At 37.5% G+C, this 25,265-nt stretch overlaps 1 protein-coding gene across 1 annotated transcript in view; it reads left to right on the top strand.

Moving 5' to 3' along the window:
* LOC149224285 (uncharacterized) overlaps window positions 1-23,478 on the top strand; it is a 657,847-nt gene extending 634,369 nt beyond the window's left edge. Inside the window, exons 12-14 of the mRNA XM_089388141.1 lie at window positions 21,250-21,366; window positions 22,699-22,825; window positions 22,999-23,478. Coding sequence (XP_089244267.1) covers window positions 21,250-21,366; window positions 22,699-22,825; window positions 22,999-23,235 — 481 coding nt within the window. The 3' untranslated portion in view covers window positions 23,236-23,478. The remainder of the gene's footprint in view (window positions 1-21,249; window positions 21,367-22,698; window positions 22,826-22,998) is intronic.
* The last annotated feature ends 1,787 nt before the right edge of the window (window positions 23,479-25,265 follow it).

Genomic DNA, 25,265 nt, shown 5'->3' on the forward strand with positions numbered 1-25,265 from the left:
AATTTCGGAGGCAGAAATTAGTTGTGGGATGAGAGAAAATTCTCACAATAATTTTTCCAGTATTTTCCTCAAATTAGATTGCCAGTTGAGCATCTAAATAACTGTACTCATAATTGTTGTTGAAGAATTATAATAATACCCTCATCTACTAGATTGGTTTTCCCGCATTGGGTTTTTTCGGGGACAATTGTCCAAAAATATCTGTGTCAAAATTCTTGCGTGTGTGCTAGAATTTCTCAGTTTTTAGTATTTTTATGGTGAAAATTGCAGTTGTGATTTTATTCATTGTTTTTCGTAGCAAATAAACTACATAATTAAATTTACAGTTAGAAGAATAATTTCCAGTTACTGTAATAGATAAAAATTTCACATGGCATCAGAGAAAATTTGATTAGTTGGAGAGCTCAGAAATGAAGGAAAGGAATTTCGCTGCCCAGCAAGGGCAGCAGGCCAAAATTCCCAAGGGTAGCACAATCTTTTTTCTGAGAAAGGAGCTAAAAAATTTGATTCTTCCAGTTCGAGTGATTCTAGAGGTAGAGGGGGTAGCTCAGTTATTTCGTCGGGCGGATCTCTAGCGAGACACAGAAGGAGTTGCAACAGATTGCTAGTGCAGAACTAGTGTCGGGTGAAAGAGGAATAACACATTATAAATTCTTTAGCATAACCATGGATAGAAGTGACATTCAAGAGACTTCATATTTGTCTTCCAGGTTGGAGGACAAATTTGCTTACTTATCAGGATCAAATTCACAAGGTGTTTGGTATATAGATAGCGGAGAATCAACTCACATGACAAGGGTTAGAGAATATTTCTCTAGCTACAAGGAGGAGTAGATGGAATTCCAGGTTACTATGGGAAGCAAGACGAAATGACCTTCAGTAGGAGAGGTAGCATAGACTTTTAGAGGGAGTCAGGAGCAAGCACCAACACTACAGATGTATTGCATGTGCCAGGATTGGATATGAACCTGATTTCAGTATCCTAGTTATAGGATAAGGGGTATGATATTCACTTCGTAGGGAAGAAAGTGTATGTCAAACACCCAAGTTAGAAAATGGTGAGAAAAATTGGAGTTCGAAGTTACAGATTGTACTGGTTACAAATTAACTCTCCAATGGCACTAATAGGCAGTGACAGTAGCAGTGGGAAGGAGCTGAATGAGTTATGGCATAGGAGAATGGGACATCTACACCATGGAGCACTCAGGATGCTCAAAGAAACAGTAACAGGGGTTCTAGAACTTGGCATGGAACACGATGATGTGTGCAAAGGATGCGTACTTGGGAAGTATGCTAAGGCAACATTTCCAAGAAGTGACAACAAAGTTGATGGCGTGTTAGGACTCATACATTCAGATATTTGCAGCCCGATGTCCATTAGAGCTCTTAGCGGTGCCGAATATTTTTTCACCTTCATTGATGACCATTCCAAGAAAACATGGATCTACTTCTTAAAGACCAAAGATGAGGTCTTCGATCGTTTCAGAGAGTTTAAAACTCTTGTGGAGAATGCAACAGGGAAGAAGATCAAGGTGCTTCGCTCTGATAATGGTGGAGAATATATTGATAAAGACTTCACGGATTTCTGCGTGAAGGAATGCATCAAGAGAGAATGGGAAACTCCATGTAATACACAACATAATGGTGTAGCAGAGCAGAAAAATAGAACCATTGTTGGAGCTACAGAGGCTATGTTATATGACCATGATTTACCTAGATTTATATGGGCATAGGCATGTCACACGACAGTATATATTCAGAATAGGACTCCTCATAGATCATTGGGGAAGAAAATGCCAGAAGGAGTCTTCACGAGGAAGAAGCCAGAAGTTAGTCACTTTAGAATTTTTGGCAGCATTGCTTATTGTCACATGCCAAATGAGAAACGTACCAAATTGGATCAGATTGAAGAGAAGGGGTTCTTCGTTGGGTACAACGAAACCTCAAACGCATACAAGATCTACATTCCTAGCAATAGGAAGATTGTAGTAGGGAAAGACGTGAGGTTCATGGAGGACCGAGCTTTAGAAAGATCTTGTGAGATGCCTGTAGGTGATCAGAATCAGTCAGCAGAAGCTCCTTTGGTCCAGCAGCAGGGGCAACTAGTAGGACAGGCAAGAGGATAGTCACAAGGATCGAGTGCTGTGACCAGTACTAGTATTTCCTCAGGTGCAGGAAATCCAGGGAGTTCTCAGCAAATGGAGCAGCAAAGGTAGGATGAGGAGCTGGCTAAACCTCCCACAATTAGTGGAAGAGCCAGCGAAGAGGTTCGTTAGACATTGAGAGATGCAAAGGAGTTCATTGGAACTCCTAGGACGAACAAAAGAGAGTGCAAACAACCTGATGGGTACCAAGCATTGGTGGCTCAGGGTGTAGAACCTTCCAACTTCTAGGAAGCTGCATAACATCAAGTATGAGTAGATTCCATGGTAGAAGAGTATGGCTCTGTCATGACGAATGATGTTTGGGAGGTAGTGCCAAGGCCGAAAGACAGATCAGTTGTAGGTTCTACATGGATCTACAAGATCAAATATGTTGCAGACAACAGTGTGGAAAAATACAAGGCTAGGTTCGTGGCAAAGGGGTATGCATAGAAAGAAGGGATAGATTATGAGGAGACCTTCACCCCAATTACTAGATACACTTATATCCGGTCAGTTATATCCCTAGCATCTCATATGGGATGAAAGATTCACTAGATGGAAGTCAAGACAACCTTCTTGAATGAGGTGATAGAGGAAGAAGTGTACATAGAAAAACTAGATGGCTTCGAGACTCATGAGAGGCACACTCATGTGTAGAATGAAGAAAGCTCTATACGAACTCAAGCAGGCTCCCAGGGCATGGTATGGTAGGATTGATAGCTACTTGTAGCAAATGGGATTCGTCAAGAGTGACGCAAATCCCAACCTTTACTATTTGATGGTAGAGGGTGAGCTACTCATCCTAGTTTTGTATGTGGACGATCTCTTTTTGACGGGATCATCAGGGCTTATAGAGGACTGCAAGATGAATCTGGAAGAAGAGTTCCATATGAAGGATTTTGGATTGATCCACTATTTCCTAGGGTTGGAAGTGTGGCAAAAGGATGGGGAGATCTTCCTTGGGAAAGGGAGATATGCTACAGATATTTTGAAGAGGTTAAGAATGTAGGATTGTAGACCCATGTCTACGCCCATGATCACCAATTGGAAGAAGATAGATGCATCAGATGACAAGGATGTCGACCCCACCTTGTACAGGCAGCTTATTGGATCTCTCATGTATCTAGTCAATACTAGGCCAAATATTTGTTTCGCAGTCAATACCCTTAGTCAGTTCATGGTAAAAACGAAATGGGTACATTGGGCAGTAGCGAGGCACATTCTGAGGTATGTGCATGGCACACTCAAGTATGGGTTGAGATAGACCTGAGGAGATGATGTTAGATTATGTGGATTCATAGATGCAGATTGGGAAGGCAGTTCAATGGACTGGAAAAGTACCTCTAGGTATTGCTTCAGTGTTGGATCAGTGATGGTTTCTTGGTGTAGCAGGAAGCATAAGTCAGTAGCACTGAGCTCTGCAAAAGCAGAGTATATGGCAGCAAACACAGCTACATGCAAAGCTATATGGCTTCTGAAACTCTATAGCTTACGAAGCCATATATCTTCCACGTAGACAAAATAAATATATCTTCTGAAGCCATATAGTTTCCACGTAGCTCTATATATCTTTCAAAGCCATATAGCTTATGAATCTCTATAGCTTCCAAAGCCATATAACTTCACACGTAGTTGTGCTTGCTCCCATATACTCTACTTCTGCAGAGCTCAGTACTACTGACTTCTTCTTCCTGCTACACCAAGAAACCATCCCTGATCCAACATTGAAGCAGTACCCAGAGGTACTTTTCCTGTCCATTGAACTGCCTGCCCAATCTGCATCTGTGAATCCACATAATCTGACATCATCTCCTCAGGTATATCTCAACCCATACTCGATTGTGCCATGCACATACCTCAGAATGTGCCTCGCTGCTGCCTAATGTACCCTCTTCAACTCTACGATGAACGAACTAATGGTATTGACTACAAAGCAAATATCTACCCTCATATTGAATAGATACCTGAGAGATCCAATAATCTGTCTATACAAAGTGGGATCGACGTCCTTATCATCTGATGCATCTATCTTCTTCCAGTTGGTGATCATGGGTATAGACATGGGTCTGCAATCCTGCATTCTGAACCTCTTCAGAATATCTGTAGCTTATGTTCCTTTCCCAAGGAAAATATCCCTGTCCTTTTGCCACACTTCCAATCCTAGGAAATAGTGTATCAACCCCAAATACTTCATATCGAACTCTGCTACCAGTTTCCTCTTGCAATCCTCTATAAGCCCTGATGATCTTTTCAAAAAGAGATCATCCACATACAAAACTACGATGAGTGGCTCACCCTCTACCATCAAATAGTAAAGGTTAGGATCTGCGTCACTCTTGACGAATCCCATCTGTTGCCAGTAGCTATCAATCCTACCATACCATGCCCTGGGAGCCTGCTTGAATCTGTATAGAGCTTTCTTTAGTCTACACACATGAGTGCGCCTCTCATGAGTCTCAAAGCCCTCTGGCTGTTCTATGTACACTTCTTCCTCTATCACCCCATTCAAGAAGGTTGTCTTGACGTCCATCTGGTGAATCTGCCATCCCATCTGAGCTGCTAGGGATATAACTGACCGGATAGAAGTGTATCTGGCAACTGGGGCAAAGGTCTCCTCATAATCTATCCCTTCTTTCTGTGCATACCCCTTTGCCATGAACCTAGCCTTGTATTTTTCCACATTGTCGTCTACAACATATTTGATCTTGTAGATCCATCTAGAACCTACAATTGATCTATCTTCCGGCGTTGGCACTACCTACCAAACATCATTCATCATGATAGAGATTTACTCTTCTACCATGGAATCTACCGATACTTGATGTTGTGGGGTCTCCTAAAAGCTGGAAGGTTCTGCAACCTGAGCCACCAATGCTTGGTGTTGTCGCGCAGATTGACACAACAACGCTCAGACCGGGGGCTGTCACTCTGATCCCCGATCCCTCCGTTTAAGCCTGTCTCCCGCGGCTAAGGGGGGTAGTCCCTGAGAGATGACGAGACCAACTGTCGACCAGTTGGTTGGGAGACACGAGACACGATATGAAAAGCACTAGATGGATTTGATTAATTTAGCAGACCAGTGCCTTAAGAGATTGTGGTTAACACGATTACTTTTCAAATGATATAAAAATATGGACTATGAACAACAAACATCTATCATCAGCTAAATCACAATGTTCATAGAATGACCAAAACGATATCCAGCAATTGAGAATTTTCAAGAAATGAAAGCTTTAAACCACCACGAATCATAAACCATTAACCAGACATCAGTTTCGTATCTCGACTTGAAAAATTTAGATCCCAGCATGAAAGATATAACATGATAAGCAACTGAAACTGGATCTGACGAAGAAAAATTTTCCCAAACCTTTTTTTTTTGGACTTAAAAAGGCAAAATTCTAAATCTAAACCTAAAACCCTAAAAAAAACTCAAAAAATATTTTTTTATATTAAAACTAAAAAATCTAAACTATGAAAATTTAAAACTAAATCTAAAATCTAAAGAAATTTTTTATTTTTTATATTTTAAAACAAAAAATAAAACCAAAATCTAAAAATCTAATTAAGGTCAAATAAAAAATAAAACCTAACCAAAATCGAATTTTTAACCAAGCCTAAAAATAAAAAAATTTCATTTTTTATTATTAAACAAAAAAAACAAAGGAAAAATCTACATTAAAATTTATAAATCTAAAAAATAAAAAAGGTAAAACTAAATCTAAACAATTAACTATACAAACATATACATAAACCTAAATCTAAAAAAAAAAACTAATAAACAAAATCTAAAGTTAAAATATAAATGAAACTATACAATAAATCTAAACTTAAGAGCTAAAATTAAAATAAGAGAATCTACGCAAAACTAAACCAAAGTTACGTTACCTCACAGGACTGATTATATATCCATATCAAAAAAAGGGCGATTTACCTGATATGTGACCCGCAGAAATGAACACGTAGAAATGGAAACGCTACCCTGATCTGAACGTGCAAATGAAATAGTCCAGACTTACTCGCACTTAATACAGTCATTACCTGAGGGTTTGCGAATGAGAAGGTAAACAGTAATGGATCATAGCCAACGACGAAGGTACCGTAACCCTTGTTCAGCGAAAATTACCGAATGCGTGGAGAAAATCTCTTAAATCGTTTCAGAACTCGCCTCATTTACCTGGCCCATTGAACGATTTCGATACCTGGATCCTCCGCGTGAATGAGATGTGGTTTTCGGCTCCGGACGCGGTGATTCAAAAAAGTGTCATGAGCGTGCTCAGATTTGTGGCCAGCTGCGCAAACACTGGTTGATATTGCTTAATCACGCGGACCTTTTGATGGTGGCTCAGAAAACCCCAACACGTGTTTCTAATTGAACCGATGCCTCCAAATTCACAACTGGATCTTTCAATACTGTTTCATGCCAAATACATCGACGCTTTTTTTTGCACCGTCGTTTTCAAAGGATCTGTTCACGCAGTATGGATACCTCACGCTAAATAGAGACTTTATCCTCTGCGTGTTTGTAATTGGAACGATAAACCTCAGCTGATGAAGCGATTTGCCCAGGAAAACCACAGCGTATGCTTTCGGTTTCAGAATGATGCATGCTACGGCTTCGATAGCTGAGGGCTTTCCACTGTTTTTGATTTCATGTAATGCAAGTAATATTGACGATCTGGTTCCAAGAATGTTCTTCGACAGCTGACTCAAAAATTGCACTTGATGAAAACCCTGTAGCTGAAAACACAAAAATACAAAACCCTAATGAAGACTGCAAAAATAAAATTGAAACCCTAGACTAGTTAATTAATTTACAGATATGGCCCCTTAACAGCTAGATTCAGCAGTAAGCACGGAAAACATTTTAAAGAACAGAAATTTCAGATCGTCACTGTGAAGAACTTCAGAAAATCTCTCATGCAAACTTAGAAAAATAAACCGAATGATAGACCCACGATCAAATCCAACTGGGCTCAGCAAAAATGCTTGCGGGAGTTGGCTGGTTCAGCCGAGAACTTCCCCGAACGCCCACAAATTTCCTTCAGAAAATGTTTTTTGCACAGCTCAAAACAACTGTCAATAAAGAGGGCAAAAATGCTGCTGGATCTCAGGAAGTAATGGAGATAACTGCCATTACTTCAGAAACCCTAACAACACCCAAACCCTAGCAAGTGAACAAGATACCTGTGCTCACAATACTCTACAAAAAGCTATTATTAACGGCGGAAAATAACATATGCAGAAAATGAAACAATCTCACAGCATTTTAAGAGAGTAACACCAGCAAGATATGGACCCCAAAGTCTTCTTTTATTAACCAGAAACAGATTTACAAGAGAGCTTCTTCAGTATCAGACTCACAGATTGAATCCTGAAAATGACTCCTAGCACCTTATTTAAAGGAAATGATCCAACGGCTAGTTCGATTGATCCATGTAGAAATGATCTCGACCGTTGATGAGGATCAAGATATCTCTTGATCTCATCCGTCGATTTATTCACTTAAAGTTTCTTAATTTTTTATTATTTTATTATTTTATTTTATTTTTTAAATTTTTAAATTTTTTAAAAAATTTTATTATTATTATTATTATTTTTTTTTTTTTTTTTTTTTAGTTTTTTTATTATTTTATTTCATTTTTTAAATGGATCATCGAACTAAACCTTTGGAAACATCACCTAGGACCTAGGACTTAGGACTCACGAGGGGATTTAAAACATTTTTCGACCCTCAAGATACATTACATCATGATTTTTACAACTTACACCTCAAGGGGACAAGCCCACTTAACACAGACCCTCATCAAACACCCATTTCTGCGACACAACTATAATCTAGCAGATTCACACACTAGGATTCTCCTAAAGTTCTAATGACAAAATGCATCCCGGCTTTGGGGTCAGGTTTGAAGGAAAACTCTGCCGATCCATGGATCGGTGAGACGAAAAACCTTCCGGGACATAGATTATCATAGAAAGTTAGGTCCACCTAGGCAATTTTACATACATGACTCTGATCTGCTTAGATTATTTACAATTCATACATGCAGACTGGGTTTACAATTAGATTGATCAAGCTGCTGATGACTGCTGGATAGCACGGACACTCTGATCAGGTGCTGCCCTTTTCTTGCAAAGAAAAAGGGGGGTGTACTGCATGGGTAGTTGACCGGTAGAGGTCAACATCTGGCTCTACTTGGGGACACATTGCTGCTTGCAGGAATGTGAGAATCCAGAATCTGCAACCATACAACACAAAAATAAGTAGCGTCTATCCAAAAATCATCATATAACATTAAGCACAGGAAAGATAAAAGCTCTTCATTTATGACTATCTAAAGCAGAAACAAAAATGCGGAAAAAACAAGGAGTAGGGTTAGAGATACGATACAATGGATGCCCCATGTCATCAGATGTGTTCAATATAGTGCATACTGAGCATTTGCCTGCTTTCAGGCAAATCTGTCGGCTGCTTGTCGGATGTGCCATGTCCAATTTTGCATATGGTAGGACTTTTTCCTATCCGAAAATCAAGCTGCTCACGGCCGTCTGATGCGTCAAATCTTCTTCTCTTTTTCTTTCTCTTACGCTTTTTCTTTCTGGCAGGTTCAATTACTGATGACCTGGAACTTTCTGTTTCAAAACTATCAGATGAAGTATGCGTGATATGTCTTTCTTTATCCTGCATCTGATCTTTATCATTCTTAAGTTTGTCCGGATCACCTTCAATTAACCATCTTTCAATTGAACCAATGACCTCCTCATAATAAGATGGAACTTGTTGTGACAAATGAGAAGGCTCCTGATTTGTTGATGTTTGCTGGTTTCTCTCATCTTCCAATTGCTGAAACCTTTGAACCTGTATTCTAATGGCATCCATCTGACTAGAGTGTTCAACCTTTATAGCACTGATTTGTCTGGCATGGTGTTCTTGCATGTCTTTTATTACTTTAACATTCTCTTCCTTTATGTCCATCAAGCAATGCTGCATAAAATTTATTTCTTCTTTATGATTCGCTTGCATGTCAGCCACTTGATTATTATGATTGAACGTCATGATGGTCATTTCCTCATCCATGGTTAATAGCTTGTTTTGCATAGAGTCAATTTCCCTATCATGATCAACTTTCATGGTCACCATATTTTCCTCTAAGACTGACATCTTGCTATGCATGTTTCCAATTTCTGTTTCATATTTAGTTTTCATGGCCTCAATTTCTTTAGCATGCTGATTTTGCGTGACCTCAATCTCCCTATTACGTTTTTCCAGGTGGGTGCATAAAGTTTTCACATCATTGACATAATTAGTTTGATTGATTTCCATATTTCTTACCAGCATCATTAGATCTCGTAAAATTTGTTTTTGCTCTTCCCTTTCATTGTCATTTGTCCCTGATTTTTCACTATCATGAACTTGATCTGCAATATTTCCGGTGGATGACACATTCTGACATGATGAATCGTCTTGGGATCTTTCTTCAACAGCTTGACATTTAATATGATTACTTTCTTCCTTTTGCACAATTTTAGAGGTAGAAGGCAAGCTGTTTGGACTATCATATCTATCTTTAAAATCATTGAGAATGTCTTGTAAAGAAGTGAAAAAATCATTAGGAAAATTATTAAACCAATTCAAGGCATCACCCTTTAGAGAATGGACAAATAGACGCATCTTGAAATCTTCATGATTATATTGAGGAAATCTACAATATAAGATTATTACACAAGTAAACATGTTTAAATGCTGTTTAACAGTGACCGAATCACCACCCGAGAACTTAAATAATTTAGAAATGGCCTCTTTCGGAAGATCATAGAGATTATCAGTAAAATGACATGGTTTACATGAATAATCCATGATGAACAGTAAGGGATCAAATGGATGATAGAAAGAGATTTCTGCTCAAGAAAATTAAGAGATGAAAGAAGTGGAGTCGCCACTTGAACAATGAATCTGATTCTAGGATCCAAAAAGTAACCACAAGCAGATATGAGGAAAGCTTCTTGTCTGGGAAAAATGAGAAAGTGGAGTCGCCACCCAAACAAGAAACAAACCCAAGAGATGCTGCTGATATGGGATGAAAAGATGCCAAAAATATTGAATCTGCCAGCTCAACTGAGAGGTGAGAGATGAGAAGATGAATGATGAAAAGTCGTTGAAATGCCGAGAAAACAATTTCCCCGGCAACGGCGCCAAAAAATGTTGGCGTTGCCGGGCCAGATGAAGAGATAAGAAATGAGAAAAATGATTTGTCGTTTGAAACACCGAGAAAAAGTGTTCCCCGGCAACGGCGCCAAAAAATGTTGGCGTTGCCGGGCCAGACGAATGATAGACAGGTGAACGATGAATGATGGAAAGATTTTGAAAAACCAAGGACAGAAAAACTCTATCCCCGGCAACGGCGCCAAAAAATGTTGTCGCGCAGATTGACACGACAACGCTCAGACCGGGGGCTGTCACTCTGATCCCCGATCCCTCCGTTTAAGCCTGTCTCCCGCGGCTAAGGGGGGTAGTCCCTGAGAGATGACGAGACCAACTGTCGACCAATTGGTTGGGAGACACAAGACACGATATGAAAAGCACTAGATGGATTTGATTAATTTAGCAGACCAGTGCCTTAAGAGATTGTGGTTAAAACGATTACTTTTCAAATGATATAAAAATATGGACCATGAACAACAAACATCTATCATCAGCGAAATCACAATGTTCATAGAATGACCAAAACGATATCCAGCAATTGAGAATTTTCAAGAAATGAAAGCTTTAAACCACCACGAATCATAAACCATTAACCAGACATCAGTTTCGTATCTCGACTTGAAAAATTTAGATCCCAGCATGAAAGATATAACATGATAAGCAACTGAAACTGGATCTGACGAAGAAAAATTTTCCCAAACTTTTTTTTTTTTTTTTTTTTTTGGACTTAAAAAAGCAAAATTCTAAATCTAAACCTAAAACCCTAAAAAAAACTCAAAAAATATTTTTTTATTTTTTTATATTAAAACTAAAAAATCTAAACTATGAAAATTTAAAACTAAATCTAAAATCTAAAGAAATTTTTTATTTTTTATATTTTAAAACAAAAAATAAAACCAAAATCTAAAAATCTAATTAAGGTCAAATAAAAAATAAAACCTAACCAAAATCGAATTTTTAACCAAGCCTAAAAATAAAAAAATTTCATTTTTTATTATTAAACAAAAAAAACAAAGGAAAAATCTACATTAAAATTTATAAATCTAAAAAATAAAAAAGGTAAAACTAAATCTAAACAATTAAATATACAAACATATACATAAACCTAAATCTAAAAAAAAAAAACTAATAAACAAAATCTAAAGTTAAAATATAAATGAAACTATACAATAAATCTAAACTTAAGAGCTAAAATTAAAATAAGAGAATCTACGCAAAACTAAACCAAAGTTACATTACCTCACAGGACTGATTATATATCCATATAAAAAAAAAGGCGATTTACCTGATATGTGACCCGCAGAAATGAACGCGTAGAAATGGAAATGCTACCCTGATCTGAACGTGCAAATGAAATAGTCCAGACTTACTCGCACTTAATACAGTCATTACCTGAGGGTTTGCGAATGAGAAGGTAAACAGTAATGGATCATAGCCAACGACGAAGGTACCGTAACCCTTGTTCAGCGAAAATTACCGAATGCGTGGAGAAAATCTCTTAAATCGTTTCAGAACTTACCTCATTTACCTGGCCCATTGAACGATTTCGATACCTGGATCCTCCGCGTGAATGAGATGTGGTTTCCAGCTCCGGACGCGGTGATTCGAAAGAGTTTCATGAGCGTGCTCAGATTGATGGCCAGCTGCGCAAACACTGGTTGATATTGCTTAATCACGCGGACCTTTTGATGGTGGCTCAGAAAACCCCAACACGTGTTTCTAATTGAACCGATGCCTCCAAATTCACAACTGGATCTTTCAATACTGTTTCATGCCAAATACATCGACGCTTTTTTTTGCACCGTCGTTTTCAAAGGATCTGTTCACGCAGTAACTGGAACGATAAATAGAGACTTTATTCTCTACGTGTTTGTAACTGGAACGATAAACCTCAGCTGATGAAGCGATTTGCCCAGGAAAACCACAGCGTATGCTTTCGGTTTCGGAATGATGCATGCTACGGCTTCGATAGCTGAGGGCTTTCCACTGTTTTTGATTTCATGTAATGCAAGTAATATTGACGATCTGGTTCCAGGAATGTTCTTCGACAGCTGACTCAAAAATTGCTCTTGATAAAAACCCTGTAGCTGAAAACACAAAAATACAAAACCCTAATGAAGACTGAATAAAGCAAAAATTTTGAAATTTGAAACCCTAGATCAGCTAATTAATTTACAGATTTGGCCCCTTAACAGCCAGATTCAGCAGTAAGCACGGAAAACATTTTAAAGAACAGAAATTTCAGATCGTCACTGTGAAGAACTTCAGAAAATCTCTCATGCAAACTTAGAAAAATAAACCGAATGATAGACCCACGATCAAATCCAACTGGGCTCAGCAAAAATGCTTGCGGGAGTTGGCTGGTTCAGCTGAGAACTTCCCCGAACGCCCACAAATTTCCTTCAGAAAATGTTTTCTGCACAGCTCAAAACAACTGTCAATAAAGAGGGCAAAAATGCTGCTGGATCTCAGGAAGTAATGGAGATACCTGCCATTACTTCAGAAACCCTAACAGCACCCAAACCCTAGCAAGTGAACAAGATACCTGTGCTCACAATACTCTACAAAAAGCTATTATTAACGGCGGAAAATAACATATGCAGAAAATGAAACAATCTCACAGCGTTTTAAGAGAGTAACACCAGCAAGATATGGACCCCAAAGTCTTCTTTTATTAACCAGAAACAGATTTACAAGAGAGCTTCTTCAGTATCAGACTCACAGATCGAATCCTGAAAATGACTCCTAGCACCCTATTTAAAGGAAATGATCCAACGACTAGTTCGATTGATCCATGTAGAAATGATCTCGACCGTTGATGAGGATCAAGATATCTCTTGATCTCATCCGTCGATTTATTCACTTAAAGTTTCTTAATTTTTTATTATTTTATTTTATTTTTTAAATTTTTAAATTTTTTAAAATTTTTTATTATTATTATTATTATTTTTATTTTTATTTTTTTAGTTTTTTTATTATTTTATTTCATTTTTTAAATGGATCATCGAACTAAACCTTTGGAAACATCACCTAGGACCTAGGACTTAGGACTCACGAGGGGATTTAAAACATTTTTCGACCCTCAAGATACATTACATCATGATTTTTACAACTTACACCTCAAGGGGACAAGCCCACTTAACACAGACCCTCATCAAACACCCAGTTCTGCGACACAACTATAATCTAGCAGATTCACACACTAGGATTCTCCTAAAGTTCTAATGACAAAATGCATCCCGGCTTTGGGGTCAGGTTTGAAGGAAAACTCTGCCGATCCATGGATCGGTGAGACGAAAAACCTTCCGGGACATAGATTATCATAGAAAGTTAGGTCCACCTAGGCAATTTTACATACATGACTCTGATCTGCTTAGATTATTTACAATTCATACATGCAGACTGGGTTTACAATTAGATTGATCAAGCTGCTGATGACTGTTGGATAGCACGGACACTCTGATCAGGTGCTGCCCTTTTCTTGCAAAGAAAAAGGGGGGTGTACTGCATGGGTAGTTGACCGGTAGAGGTCAACACTTGGTACTGATCAGGTTGTCTGCGTCGTCTTTCATTCATTCTAGGAGTTCCAATAAACTCCTCTACATCTCTCAATGTCTAACGAAACTCTCTGCTGGCTCAACCACGAGTCGTGGGAGGTTCAACCAACTCCTCCTCATCCTGCCTCTGCTACTCCATCTACTAAGATTTCCCCAAATTTCCTGCACCTAAGGAAATACTCAATCCTTGTGATTGTCCTCCTTCCCATCCCACTGGTTGCCCCTACTGCTAGACCAAAGGAACTTCTGATCACATGCCAACATCTCACGAGATATCCTGAAAGCTCGTCCCTCCATGAACTTCACATATCACCTTACTACAATCTTCCTATTGCTAGGAATGTAGATCTTGTATGCCTTTGAGGTTTCGTTGTACCCAACGAAGAACCCCTTCTTTGTAGTCTAATCCAGTTTGGTACATTTCTCATCTGGCACATGGCAATAAGCAACGCTGCCAAAAATTCTGAAGTGACTAACTTTTGGCTTCTTCCTTGTGAAGACTCCTTCTAGCGTTTTCTTCCCCAATGCTCTATGAGGAGTCTTGTTTTGAATATATACTGTCATGTTACATGCCTCTACCCATAGAAATCTGGGTAAATCCTGGTCATATAACATAGCCTTTGCAGCTCCAACAATGGTTTTGTTTTTCCGCTCCGCTACACCATTCTGCTATGGATTATATGGAGTTTTCCATTCTCTCTTGATGTCTTCCTTCACACAGAAATCTGTGAAGTCTTTATCAATATATTCTCCACCATTATTTGAGCAAAGCGCCTTGATATTTTTCCCTGTGCATTCTCCACGAGAGCTTTAAACTCTCTGAAACTATCAAAGATCTCATCTTTGGTCTTCAAGAAGTAGATCCAGGTTTTCTTGGAATGGTCATCAATGAAGGTGACGAAATATCTGGCACTGCTGAGAGCTTTAGTGGACATCGGGCCAGAAATATCTGAATGTATGAGTCCTAACACGCCATCAGCTCTGTTGTCACTTCTTGGAAATGTTGTCTTAGCATACTTCCCAAGTACGCATTCTCATCACACATCATCGTGTTCCATGCCAAGTTCTGGAACCCCTGTTACTGTTTCTATGAGCATCTTGAGTGCTCCATGGTGTAGATGCACACACAATAAAAATCACACCAATATTTTTGGACAATAGTCCCTAGAAAAAAACCCGAAAGGAAAACCAATGCAACAGATGAGGGTCTATTTTTTATTATGCAACTACAAAATATGAGTACAATATCTGGATGCCCAAAATGGAGATCCTCCAACAAAGTAATCTTGCCAAAATATTTGTGAGATAATTTGTCTCACCCGACAATTGATCCCACTCCAAATTTGGCTTTGTCTAGGCCACTTGAATGCCCCTTTGTCAGCCTCTGCACAAGCTATACTCACACTACTTGTGGATATGCTCTAAAATTGTTGTTCTGCTTGACTCTGCCTCTAGAGATGACTTGCTTGGCTTCCTGGAAATTTTCCCGGCCACTAGCACCTGAATCGATTTACCCTTTGAAGCTCCCGCGCTACCTCACTGAGAAAATAATACAACCCTCTTGCTGCTTACCCTCAGGCACTGGAACTCCACCAAAAATAACTGCTTATGCTCCCTCTTTCTTCAGCTTCCTTCTAGCTCGAAAGCTGCAACTAGATAGCTCAATCTGCTAAGGAACTTGCTCTCCATGTATCTCACTATTATGCTCAAATGTGTCTTCTTCATCCCCATTGAACTGCTCTTATAATCTCTCGTTGGATTACCAACGACCATGATTAAATTGTTATCAACGGCTAAGATCATCTCAAATTCAAGCTATGTGAGTTTCTAGATTTTTCTCAACTTTCCTTAATTAATTCCTATTAATTAACCAATTTTCCTAAGTTACGAAAAATTTAAATGATGGTTAATTAATTTAGTTAAGGCATCTCACAAGCTTAGATCGCGAAACCTTTTCTGGGTTTTGAAGATCTCGTGTTCCTTAGTCTCTTAGACACAATTTGAGACTAGAACACCTGTCTACTGCTACAAAAACTAACAAGATGGAGACCCATGGAGACTACTTTATGGCACCCCAGCTGGATCTTGGGACCCCACAAGAGATATTGAGTTGAATTTGAGGTCCAACTCTCAAATCTTGGACCTTATAGGTATCTACACCTTCTTGAACACCTCATCACCTTTGGAACATGGCATTTAAAGCACTTATATTGGATGACATCATCCTTTTGGAGGCTACAACTCACACGTGTGGGAAACTTTAGGCCTATTTTGATAAAGCTAATGGGTTGGCTTGTAACCCAAGCACATTTGAGGATCAAACTTGTTTTAGGGGCTTTGTTAGGCATAGTTTCTAGTAACAATCCTCATATAAGTAGAGGATAGATTCATTTGATTGTCCATCATCACTTGTGATTATTTTCGGTCCTATTAGAGAATTTCAGCCTAGCTTGTATATGGCGGAGATGTGAATGTATGGTGTAATTTTTTATTGGAGATGTCATTGTTTAGCAATAAAGGCTTGTTCATGCCTTCGATCATGTAAGTGTGTATTGGATTTGATAAATCTTTGATTTTTGTGTCTAATGTATGGAATGGTTAATTATCTAGGGTTTCTATTGTGCTAGTTATTGTTGAAAATCATTCTATGGATTCTAGATGATAGTATTGCATGCATTACTCACTTATAGAATGTGAATGGAAATCCCATTGGTGAATCTTTCAACTAGCTCTCCCAATTGACTTTGCTCCCTCACAAAAGTGATAGCTAGGGTTTTGAAATCTAGGGTTTCATTATTCCCTTACTCCTTGCCAAGATCTAGCAAATTTTACACTCCCATAGACTCCATCACCCAAGGACTAGGCACTAGCCTTAGTCACTTTGTTGGTCATCCATAAATTTACACCTAAACCTCATTTTCTCTCCTTAAATCTGATTTCGGCCACTTAAGGATAAGTCGCTAGCTAGGGCTAGGGAACATATCTCAACTAGGGATGAAGTCATTGGCCTTTGGGAGGATTCAAAATTTGAAGGAAATATGATTACCTCAAAATCCACTCCTTTTAGTGGCTAATCCATCCATTTTAGGGCTAAAGTCTTATGCCTTAGGTAGAATTTTCCCTAGAAAATCCCTAGTTTTTCCTAGGCTTAAAATTTAGGTTTAGTGAAGGATTCTTGTTCCATACATTGAAGGCATACATTTCTTGGAAGCCTTTTCTTGGCCTTGTGATTCTAGATTGATCCCTTTTCCTTAAGATTTCTCAATCCCTAGGTCATGTTGTGCCCTAATTAGGCATATTGGAGGATGTGAATTTCCCTATTATGCTTGCTAAGCCTTGTTCTTAGGTAGAGTTGTCCTCCATAAGCCTATCTTGTCACCTTATCCCTTGTATTTGACATATCCTTCTAGGTGACCTACTATAGGGAAGCCTCCCTAGTGGTGAAAGTCCACAAAAGAGTAGGAGGTAGTGGTTGTGGTGACAGTGGGCCACACCTCATATTATTGTCCCTTGGTCTAGACTCTAGTTTTTTCCTTGTGAGTTCCCCTCACAAGACCTACTAGATTTTGAGGCAACATTACCGAAGAGGCTCCTAACCACGGAGTTTTAGGAATGATAGGGGAAGTGGAAGTATTAGTAGTTGCCTTGCAGGTAGTTCTTTTCTTCCTTGGAGGTATGGTTTCGTCAAATGAGCTACTAGGGGAAATCGATGTTTTATAATTAGAATTCTCCAGATGAGAACCTACATTGTCATTTTGAAGCTATTCTCACCAATATTTATTGAAGGTTAGACTTCGAATTTCGAGGAGGTGGACTCAACTCCTCCAACAACATGAAAAATGTTGCCACAAAATCTCGCAGGCCTTATGATGGCATTCACAAGGCAAGGGTGAGACCCTGTAGCCCCAATGTTTGAGAGAGATGATGCCACAACACCCATATATCCCTTGAGAGGGTGACGTAGGGCACCTAGAGCATGGTTTTGACACTTGGAGGCATTTTGAGGCACTTCTTGAGGTCTCCGCCTCAAGAATTGGAGTTGATTATGATGATGAGACATATCCCTAGCCCATCCATGTACTTTCATAGCATTTATGGCTCAAGAAGGGCATGATGCCATGCTTATGGAGGATATTGACCCACACATGTGGGCTTTTATGGCATAGTTTTATTATTTTGAGCTATGGGGTTGGCTTGTAACCCCTTATCTTGATGAACACTCAAAATTAAACTTGTTTTAGGGCTTGTATGCTAATTTTATTTTGTAAAAGTGAGGGATAGACCTCATATATATAAAGGATCCCTCACTTGACATTATTAATCATCACACTTGAGAGTTCGGCCTCTCTAAGAAGAGTGTGAATTGCCTTTGTCTAACTCGCTACTTGGCACAAGGTGATTTTTTATGGAGCATCTTGCTATTGGAGATTGATTTTTGCATTGGAGATGTGTCTTTGGGATTGAAAGAAGGTTTTTCTTGGATGAATTTGTAAGTTGTCGCTGATATTTCTATATTTTACTTGTGAATGAATGTGTGCTAGGGTTTCTAAATTTTCCATGACTAAAGGCTTGTTATTTATTGGAAATCTTGGTGAAATTTTACATGTTAAATATATTATTCTTTGAAAACCATAAAATAACTCCTAGTGTGCATCTTTTATTTAACTTCTCCCCTCACAAAAAAAATAGCTAGGGTGTTACAAGAGGAAAATATAATTTCCCCCTACTCTAAGTGATTTTCATGTTCTTTGAAATATGTCGTAACACTCCATTTTCCCAAGTAGGATTAGGCATTGGTGAATTTTTTGTTGATCAGAAACCTTTAAAATTATTATTTTTTTTTTCTCTTTTATACTTCCTAGGCTTTTTGAGGCAAGCCGTTAGGGATTTTTCTAGGGCCAAATTGTTTCTATGGTTATTTTGGACGCATGTTTGTGGATAGTAATCAAGGGTTTACCTCCCTATACCTTCTAAATGAAATATCTAGCATTTATTGTTTTAAACTTTCCCAAAATAGAGCTGATGTCATCTTCTTCTTGTCAATTTTGTGCATTGGAAACCCTAACCCTAGTTGAGCTTCAACTTAAGCCTATTTGAGGGTTTCTTAGAATTTTATATGTCTAAGTATTTCCTTGTTGTTTCATATCAAGAAACCCTAGTTTATAGAATTTATCTATTCTAGGTGCATGATACATTGCTCCTTTACGAAGAAGAAACTGAACCTGTTCCAACATAGGGTATCTTCACCTAGTCTATTTTCATCACCTTGACTTGTACCCTTATAGGTGAATGTAGGGAAGCCTCCCTTGTGGTGAAATTCCACTAAAAAGTAGGAGGAGAATTGCTAAGGTGACAGTGGCAGTTTCCCCTCATTGTTGCTACAAGGTTTGGCCCTTGCTTTGTGAACACCATCACAAAGCCTACTAGATTTTTTGGCAACAATCCCCATGTCATGTGACTTAGGTTCTTAGTCATTGACCATGTAGGCCCACTACTAGGCTGAATTACCATTTACATAATACATTTCATCCATTATCCTGTTATATACACCCATTAGGGGTATTACATACATCACAGTGTTCCATCAAGTTATTGAAGTGGCCAATAGCCATGTATTGCCTCAATATAGGGGTGACCTTACCATGGAAAGATCATTGGTTGGCTAGATATAATAAGGACAAGTTTTACAGTTGGTGTGTTTATTCTATGCTTATTGTGAACATTGAGAGTTAATGTGTTACATCTTTTATGATTGCATTAACCATTTTAAGAGCTTTGCAATTTGTTGTCTTGTTATCCAGCGCTGAGTTAACATTTTAATTGTATTGTGAGCTTATAATTGAGAATATTTTTAGAGTAACTTGAATGATAACTCTATTAGATTGATCTGTCTAATGCTATTAGAGTTCAGAGAAAAAATCTTGATGATTTTCTTTATGGGTGTGTAATAAGTAGTGTTTCAGAAAGATTTACCTCTTTCAGAGGCATGCCTCAAGGCTGTGAAAAAGGTATAAGATCTTGAAAAAATCGGAGTAACACTGAAAATAAACAATCACTCACAGGTAATGGGACTGGGTTGTGGTGGTTTAAAACTTAGCATTGTAAATACTTCTATAGGTATTTATATTGAAAATTATGACATTTCATAAAGGGGGAAGCTTTGAGATGATTTTAACTGATGTTGTAGCTCAGGGGATGGACAAAGTGATATAAGGTGGAAATGGTGCTTAATTCTCATGCATTCATCTCATCTTAAGTTAGTACACCAGATTTAATATTGAGGTTTTTGAAACTAGAATTGTGCGTATTAACATTGCTATGGCTGTGGTGGGTCCCTATTTTTATAATTTGAAGGATTCCAATTTTGTATCTATATGTGGAATATTTAATACTATTGATAGAATTCCCTACATAAATTTGTTTAGATGGCTATGTTTCTGTTCTGTAACATCTATTTGCATTCTAATGAGTGCAGTTAATAAAATGTGCAACTGTGGATTCTATTGCAAGTGGTCGGTATAAAAGCATATAGTAGACATGAGAGAGGCTGATTAAACAAAAAGAGATGTTCTCCTAGTCGATATAAAACATCACCATGGAAAAACCCCAATTAAGTAATGAGAGTTTTATGCAAGTAGATCTAAAATGCCTGTATTGTTAGCAAGAAATTGATGTCCTGTATTGTTAGCAAGAAATTGATTGGTGATGATGAAATGCATTGGATCTGTTACATGAATTTGTAATATATTTAGGATATAAATGAGAGTCAATTTATGAAAAATCATTGAAAATTTCTCATTGGAAAGAGTCAAGTAACAAGAATGGTACAATAGACATTGAGATAATTTGACGTATTACTCCAAATGTTTGAATGGATTCATTTAGTGTGCTCATTCTTTGTTTTTCGCTTCTATTTTGATTGTGCTTCTATGAACAATATGTACACGACTAATATGTGGTGCGATATATTAATAACCTAGTTATATGTGTAAAAAATGGACTGATTGTGGACAACCATAAAAAATCATCAATTATAAATTGCATAGTGGATGCCAACCATAGGAAGTCTTGCAGTTACTATTGTTTACATTGGGAGGGAGGGACTTGAAAGGGAAAAACATTTAGATGAACTAGATCTTATTCTGATAATTTTTCATATAGAAAGTTACATTAGTTTGTCTTCTCGATTATATTTCTCTTCTATTTCTCGTATGTACCCCTTTCTCTCATCTTGATGGTATACACATTCTTTTCAACCTTTTTGTCACATAGTCTGGCCACTCGACCATTCTTTGTCATAAGCATGTCGCTAATTGATGCCGTTGTTCTATTTCTTGTTTAGTTTCCGGCAATACGGCCTCTGGGAAAGATATTCTGAAATCATGAAAGACAATGATTTGATATATACAGTTGGCACTAGTGACTGGAGAACAGATTGGTACTTTGCACACACATGCAGGTATGTCATATCTTCATACTCTACATACAAATAAGGATATGATTTCTATTGTCACTAAGACTTTGTCATCACCTTATGTTTCACATTGTTAAGGCAAATATTATCATGATGCTCCCTTGCAGTCATAGTGATGATACTTATGTAACCTTTCCTTTGGTCTTATAGTTTTTCATCCGTCATATTCTTTATGTGTGGTTTACTTCCATTTTCCTTAAAAGAATTTGACGAAGATGCTTACGGCACAGGTTTGACTGCAGATAACGTATCTATATTTTTAAGTGTGATTGATTCATCTAATGGTTTGATCATTTTTCTTGATTTCTTTTTGTTATCAATCCTCTTACTGGTTTTTATATGTATTGAGTTGGTTTATGCATGATCTTCATTTTTTTGGTGGTCTCAAGTGATTCCACTCTTCAATAACTTGATCTGCACAAGAGCCTGTCATTTATATCGCTATTAAGATTAACTCCAATATTCTAACAAATGTACGATCCTTTTTGTTTCAATCCCTCGATAAGTATTATATCAGATTCCATGCTGAACCAATCATGCTAAGGCCACCTCCATAATTGTTGGTAATATTGATATTTCCCAAGGAATATGCATGACTGTAGAATTTAAAATTTTCCTTTTCTTAAGTTGCCAGGTAAGTAATCCTTCCTGACTTTTAAGCTAAAAGTTGAGTAATCCTTCCTCCATTCCGCCAACTCGATATCTTTTCTTATTTATATCGTCCCCATTATTGTTGGTTGTTAATTTTTGGCATTGGGTTGTTAGCCTCCTTCCTCCTAGCCTTGTTGCATATTTGATGATAATTGCATCTTTGATGATAATTTGTAGTGATGTTGCACTCAGCAGTAATAAATAGTTCCTGCCTTCAGGTCAATACTATCATATTAGTTTTTCTTGTGGAAACTTTTTCCATTTTCTCTCTACAATATCCCTCAATTCATTGAGACATAACCGAGTAGCTGCTGTAGTCTTAGAATAGTCAAAAGCAAGAATGTGTTACAATAAAAAGTGCTCCCTCAACCAAGTTAAGATGACAGAACTTCATTACTAGGTAGCCCATTTATGTGAAGGATGTTACAAGTTGCATGTGCAAGCTACTTATGCATATATTTATCCTTGAATGTCTTGCAAGTTAATTGATTTAAAACATAACAACAAGCCTTGCACCAAGTCTTGTCGGATTCCCAATTATATATTTGTAGAAACAAATTTATGTCCAAAAAGGTTACATATTTGTTGTATTATTTTGAAATTATGAAAGAATTGGAATGGAATGGACGAATATGCGTTTTACTGATTTCATACAAATAATTTCAGGATTGAAAATGATGGAAGCTTTCGTCCCACAACATGGCAAGTAAAATTCCAGCTAAGTGGTGTGGAACAAAACAGTATTTATAAGCTTCGATTAGCAATTGCATCATCAAACAATGCAGCCATTCAGGTTGAAAACTCTTCATGATGGCTAATCCTCTGATTTTGTTCAAGTCATATTGGTGTCTATGATTCTTGCTAGTATCCACCTCTACTTAAAACAGGCAAAGCATATGATTGAGCTTCACACAAATAGTTTGGTTTCGTTAATTCGCACTCCTTACAATTTCCTCCATGTCACAGGTTCGATTCAACGATGCGAATACATCTCAACCACTTTTTGATACTATGCCATTTGGGAAAGATAATGCCATTGCTCGTCATGGCGTCCATGGTTTGTATTATCTGTTTAACATTGATGTTTCTGGAAACTGGTTAGTGGAGGGTGAGAATACATTATACCTTACACAAAGAAAAGCGACTGGCCCTTTTACTGGTGTAATGTATGATTATCTCCGGTTGGAGAAAGTTTCTACATAGACTTATTGACTAGAAGAAGAATTTGTGTTGCTCACAATGGTGTTTTCCGGGGTATTATCGTATAGGATTTGATAATGACTTCCTATGAACATAGTTTACATTATCATTTTCACACATTCTTGGTGGAGTGAAGAAACAAAGATTGTGAGGATTATTTTCCTACTTGCATTTGTCAGTTGTATGGGATATTGTTTTTTGATGCGATGGAACAATGCAATCAAACTTTAAAAAATGTTAATGATAGATACATTTGGTTGCGTTAAAGGTACATTTGGTTGTGTTAAAGGATATTGATTGTAGGCATGTATAGTGGCCCACCATTCTAGACTTCTATATTTCAACGTATATTATTTTTTTATAAGGTTTTAAAGTCAACTACCACAATGAATCAACATTGATTGAGCTCAATTGTGTTTATATTTATGACTCTAAAATATGTCAAGGCATTTATAACACAACTTGTTACTCTATTATGTGACTCCATATATATGTATTAAAACTGTTACGAAAAATTAATGTCAGTAATTGTGTATTGTGAAAGAATGTCTTAATCAAGCAAGCATGTCGGGTATTGTTTCTTATATTGTTAATTGTATTCATCAATCTATTAACACTTAATTTATTTATATATATATATATATGATGTTAGAGAAATTAATGTTGATTAATTATGTATTGCGAAAGTATGTTTTAATTAAACAAACATGTGAAAGGGAAATGTTCCTTATGTTGCTAACTATATTGATCAATCTTTTAACGCACACAAGTATATATAAACACTTAATTCATATATGTTCATGTTGTGTGTGTATGCGCATGCGCACACGTGTACACACGCTCTAATATGTTTGTATGTTTGAAGCTACATCATCTAAGGTTTAGGGGCTTTCCGGCACAAGGCTAATATTGGACACAATTGAACACTAAACTACAGATGATAGAGGTTAGGGGGTTTTAAGGGCTCTCCCACATAGTAGCAACGAGATTGCCAAGATGGTGAGGAGGTCCATTCGCACTAAGTTCTTCATCCTCCACCAACCAAAATTGAGCCACTGGGTGAGAAGGCCCAACCTTATGATGGATATGAAGGGTTTTGAGATACCTATCATGAGTGGAGATAATTGCATGGCCTCAACCACTTACATATCCCACTAGATAGAGGCACATGTGCACATGGTTGAGTTGGGTAGAAATGTTTAAGTTCAAGTTGTTTGTTTGTGATTCTATAATATAATTTGAACACTATTACAAGGATTGATTTTCCTTGACACTATAGATCCATATAAGATAAATTTTATATTCATTAATTGAGTAAAATTTGTAAGTTCATAAACTATATTGTATTCTAAGATATGTTCATGTGTGCAAATTCTATTCAAGCGTAGATGCATATTGATTAACTAACAACATGTAGGTAGATATAATGATGGTGACAATAGGAAGGAGGTTGTCACACCTTTGATCCATGTTATGTATTATTTACAATGGCCATGCTAGTGAGAAGGCTATTGTAGACTTAGGATATTGTTGTATATGTATGTGTGTGTACGCTCTAATATCTTTGCATGTTTGAAGCCATGTCATGTAAAGTATAGGGGCTTTCCCAAACAACATTAATATTGGACACAACTAAACACTAAATTGTAGATGATAAAGGCTAGGGATTTTAAGGGCTCTCCCACTTAGTAAGGACGAGATTGCCAAGAGTGGGGTGGATCAATTTGTTGAAATTATATCTAGTGTCAGTCTTCATAATGTAATGTAATTTCATCATTAATATATTTTTCATATTCATTATTATTATTATTATTTTATTTTTGGTCAAAGTGTGTTCTTCATGCTTATAGAGTCAAAAGAATAAAAAATAATTTATTATGAGTAAAAAAGAAAATTGTATTTGAGACAAGTCCCATTTGGACTTTCGTAAGAAAATAATTTGAATTTTATTTTTGAGTCAAAAGTCAACACAAAAACTTCTAACTCCTCCTCCTCAAGCTTTATTACATATGGGCATCAACCCATCTGAATTA

This window comes from Pinus tabuliformis, chromosome Q (genome assembly GCF_031772625.1).
Source record: "Pinus tabuliformis cultivar Carrire ecotype Pingquan chromosome Q, CPIR1, whole genome shotgun sequence".
NCBI classification, from domain to species: domain Eukaryota; kingdom Viridiplantae; phylum Streptophyta; class Pinopsida; order Pinales; family Pinaceae; genus Pinus; species Pinus tabuliformis.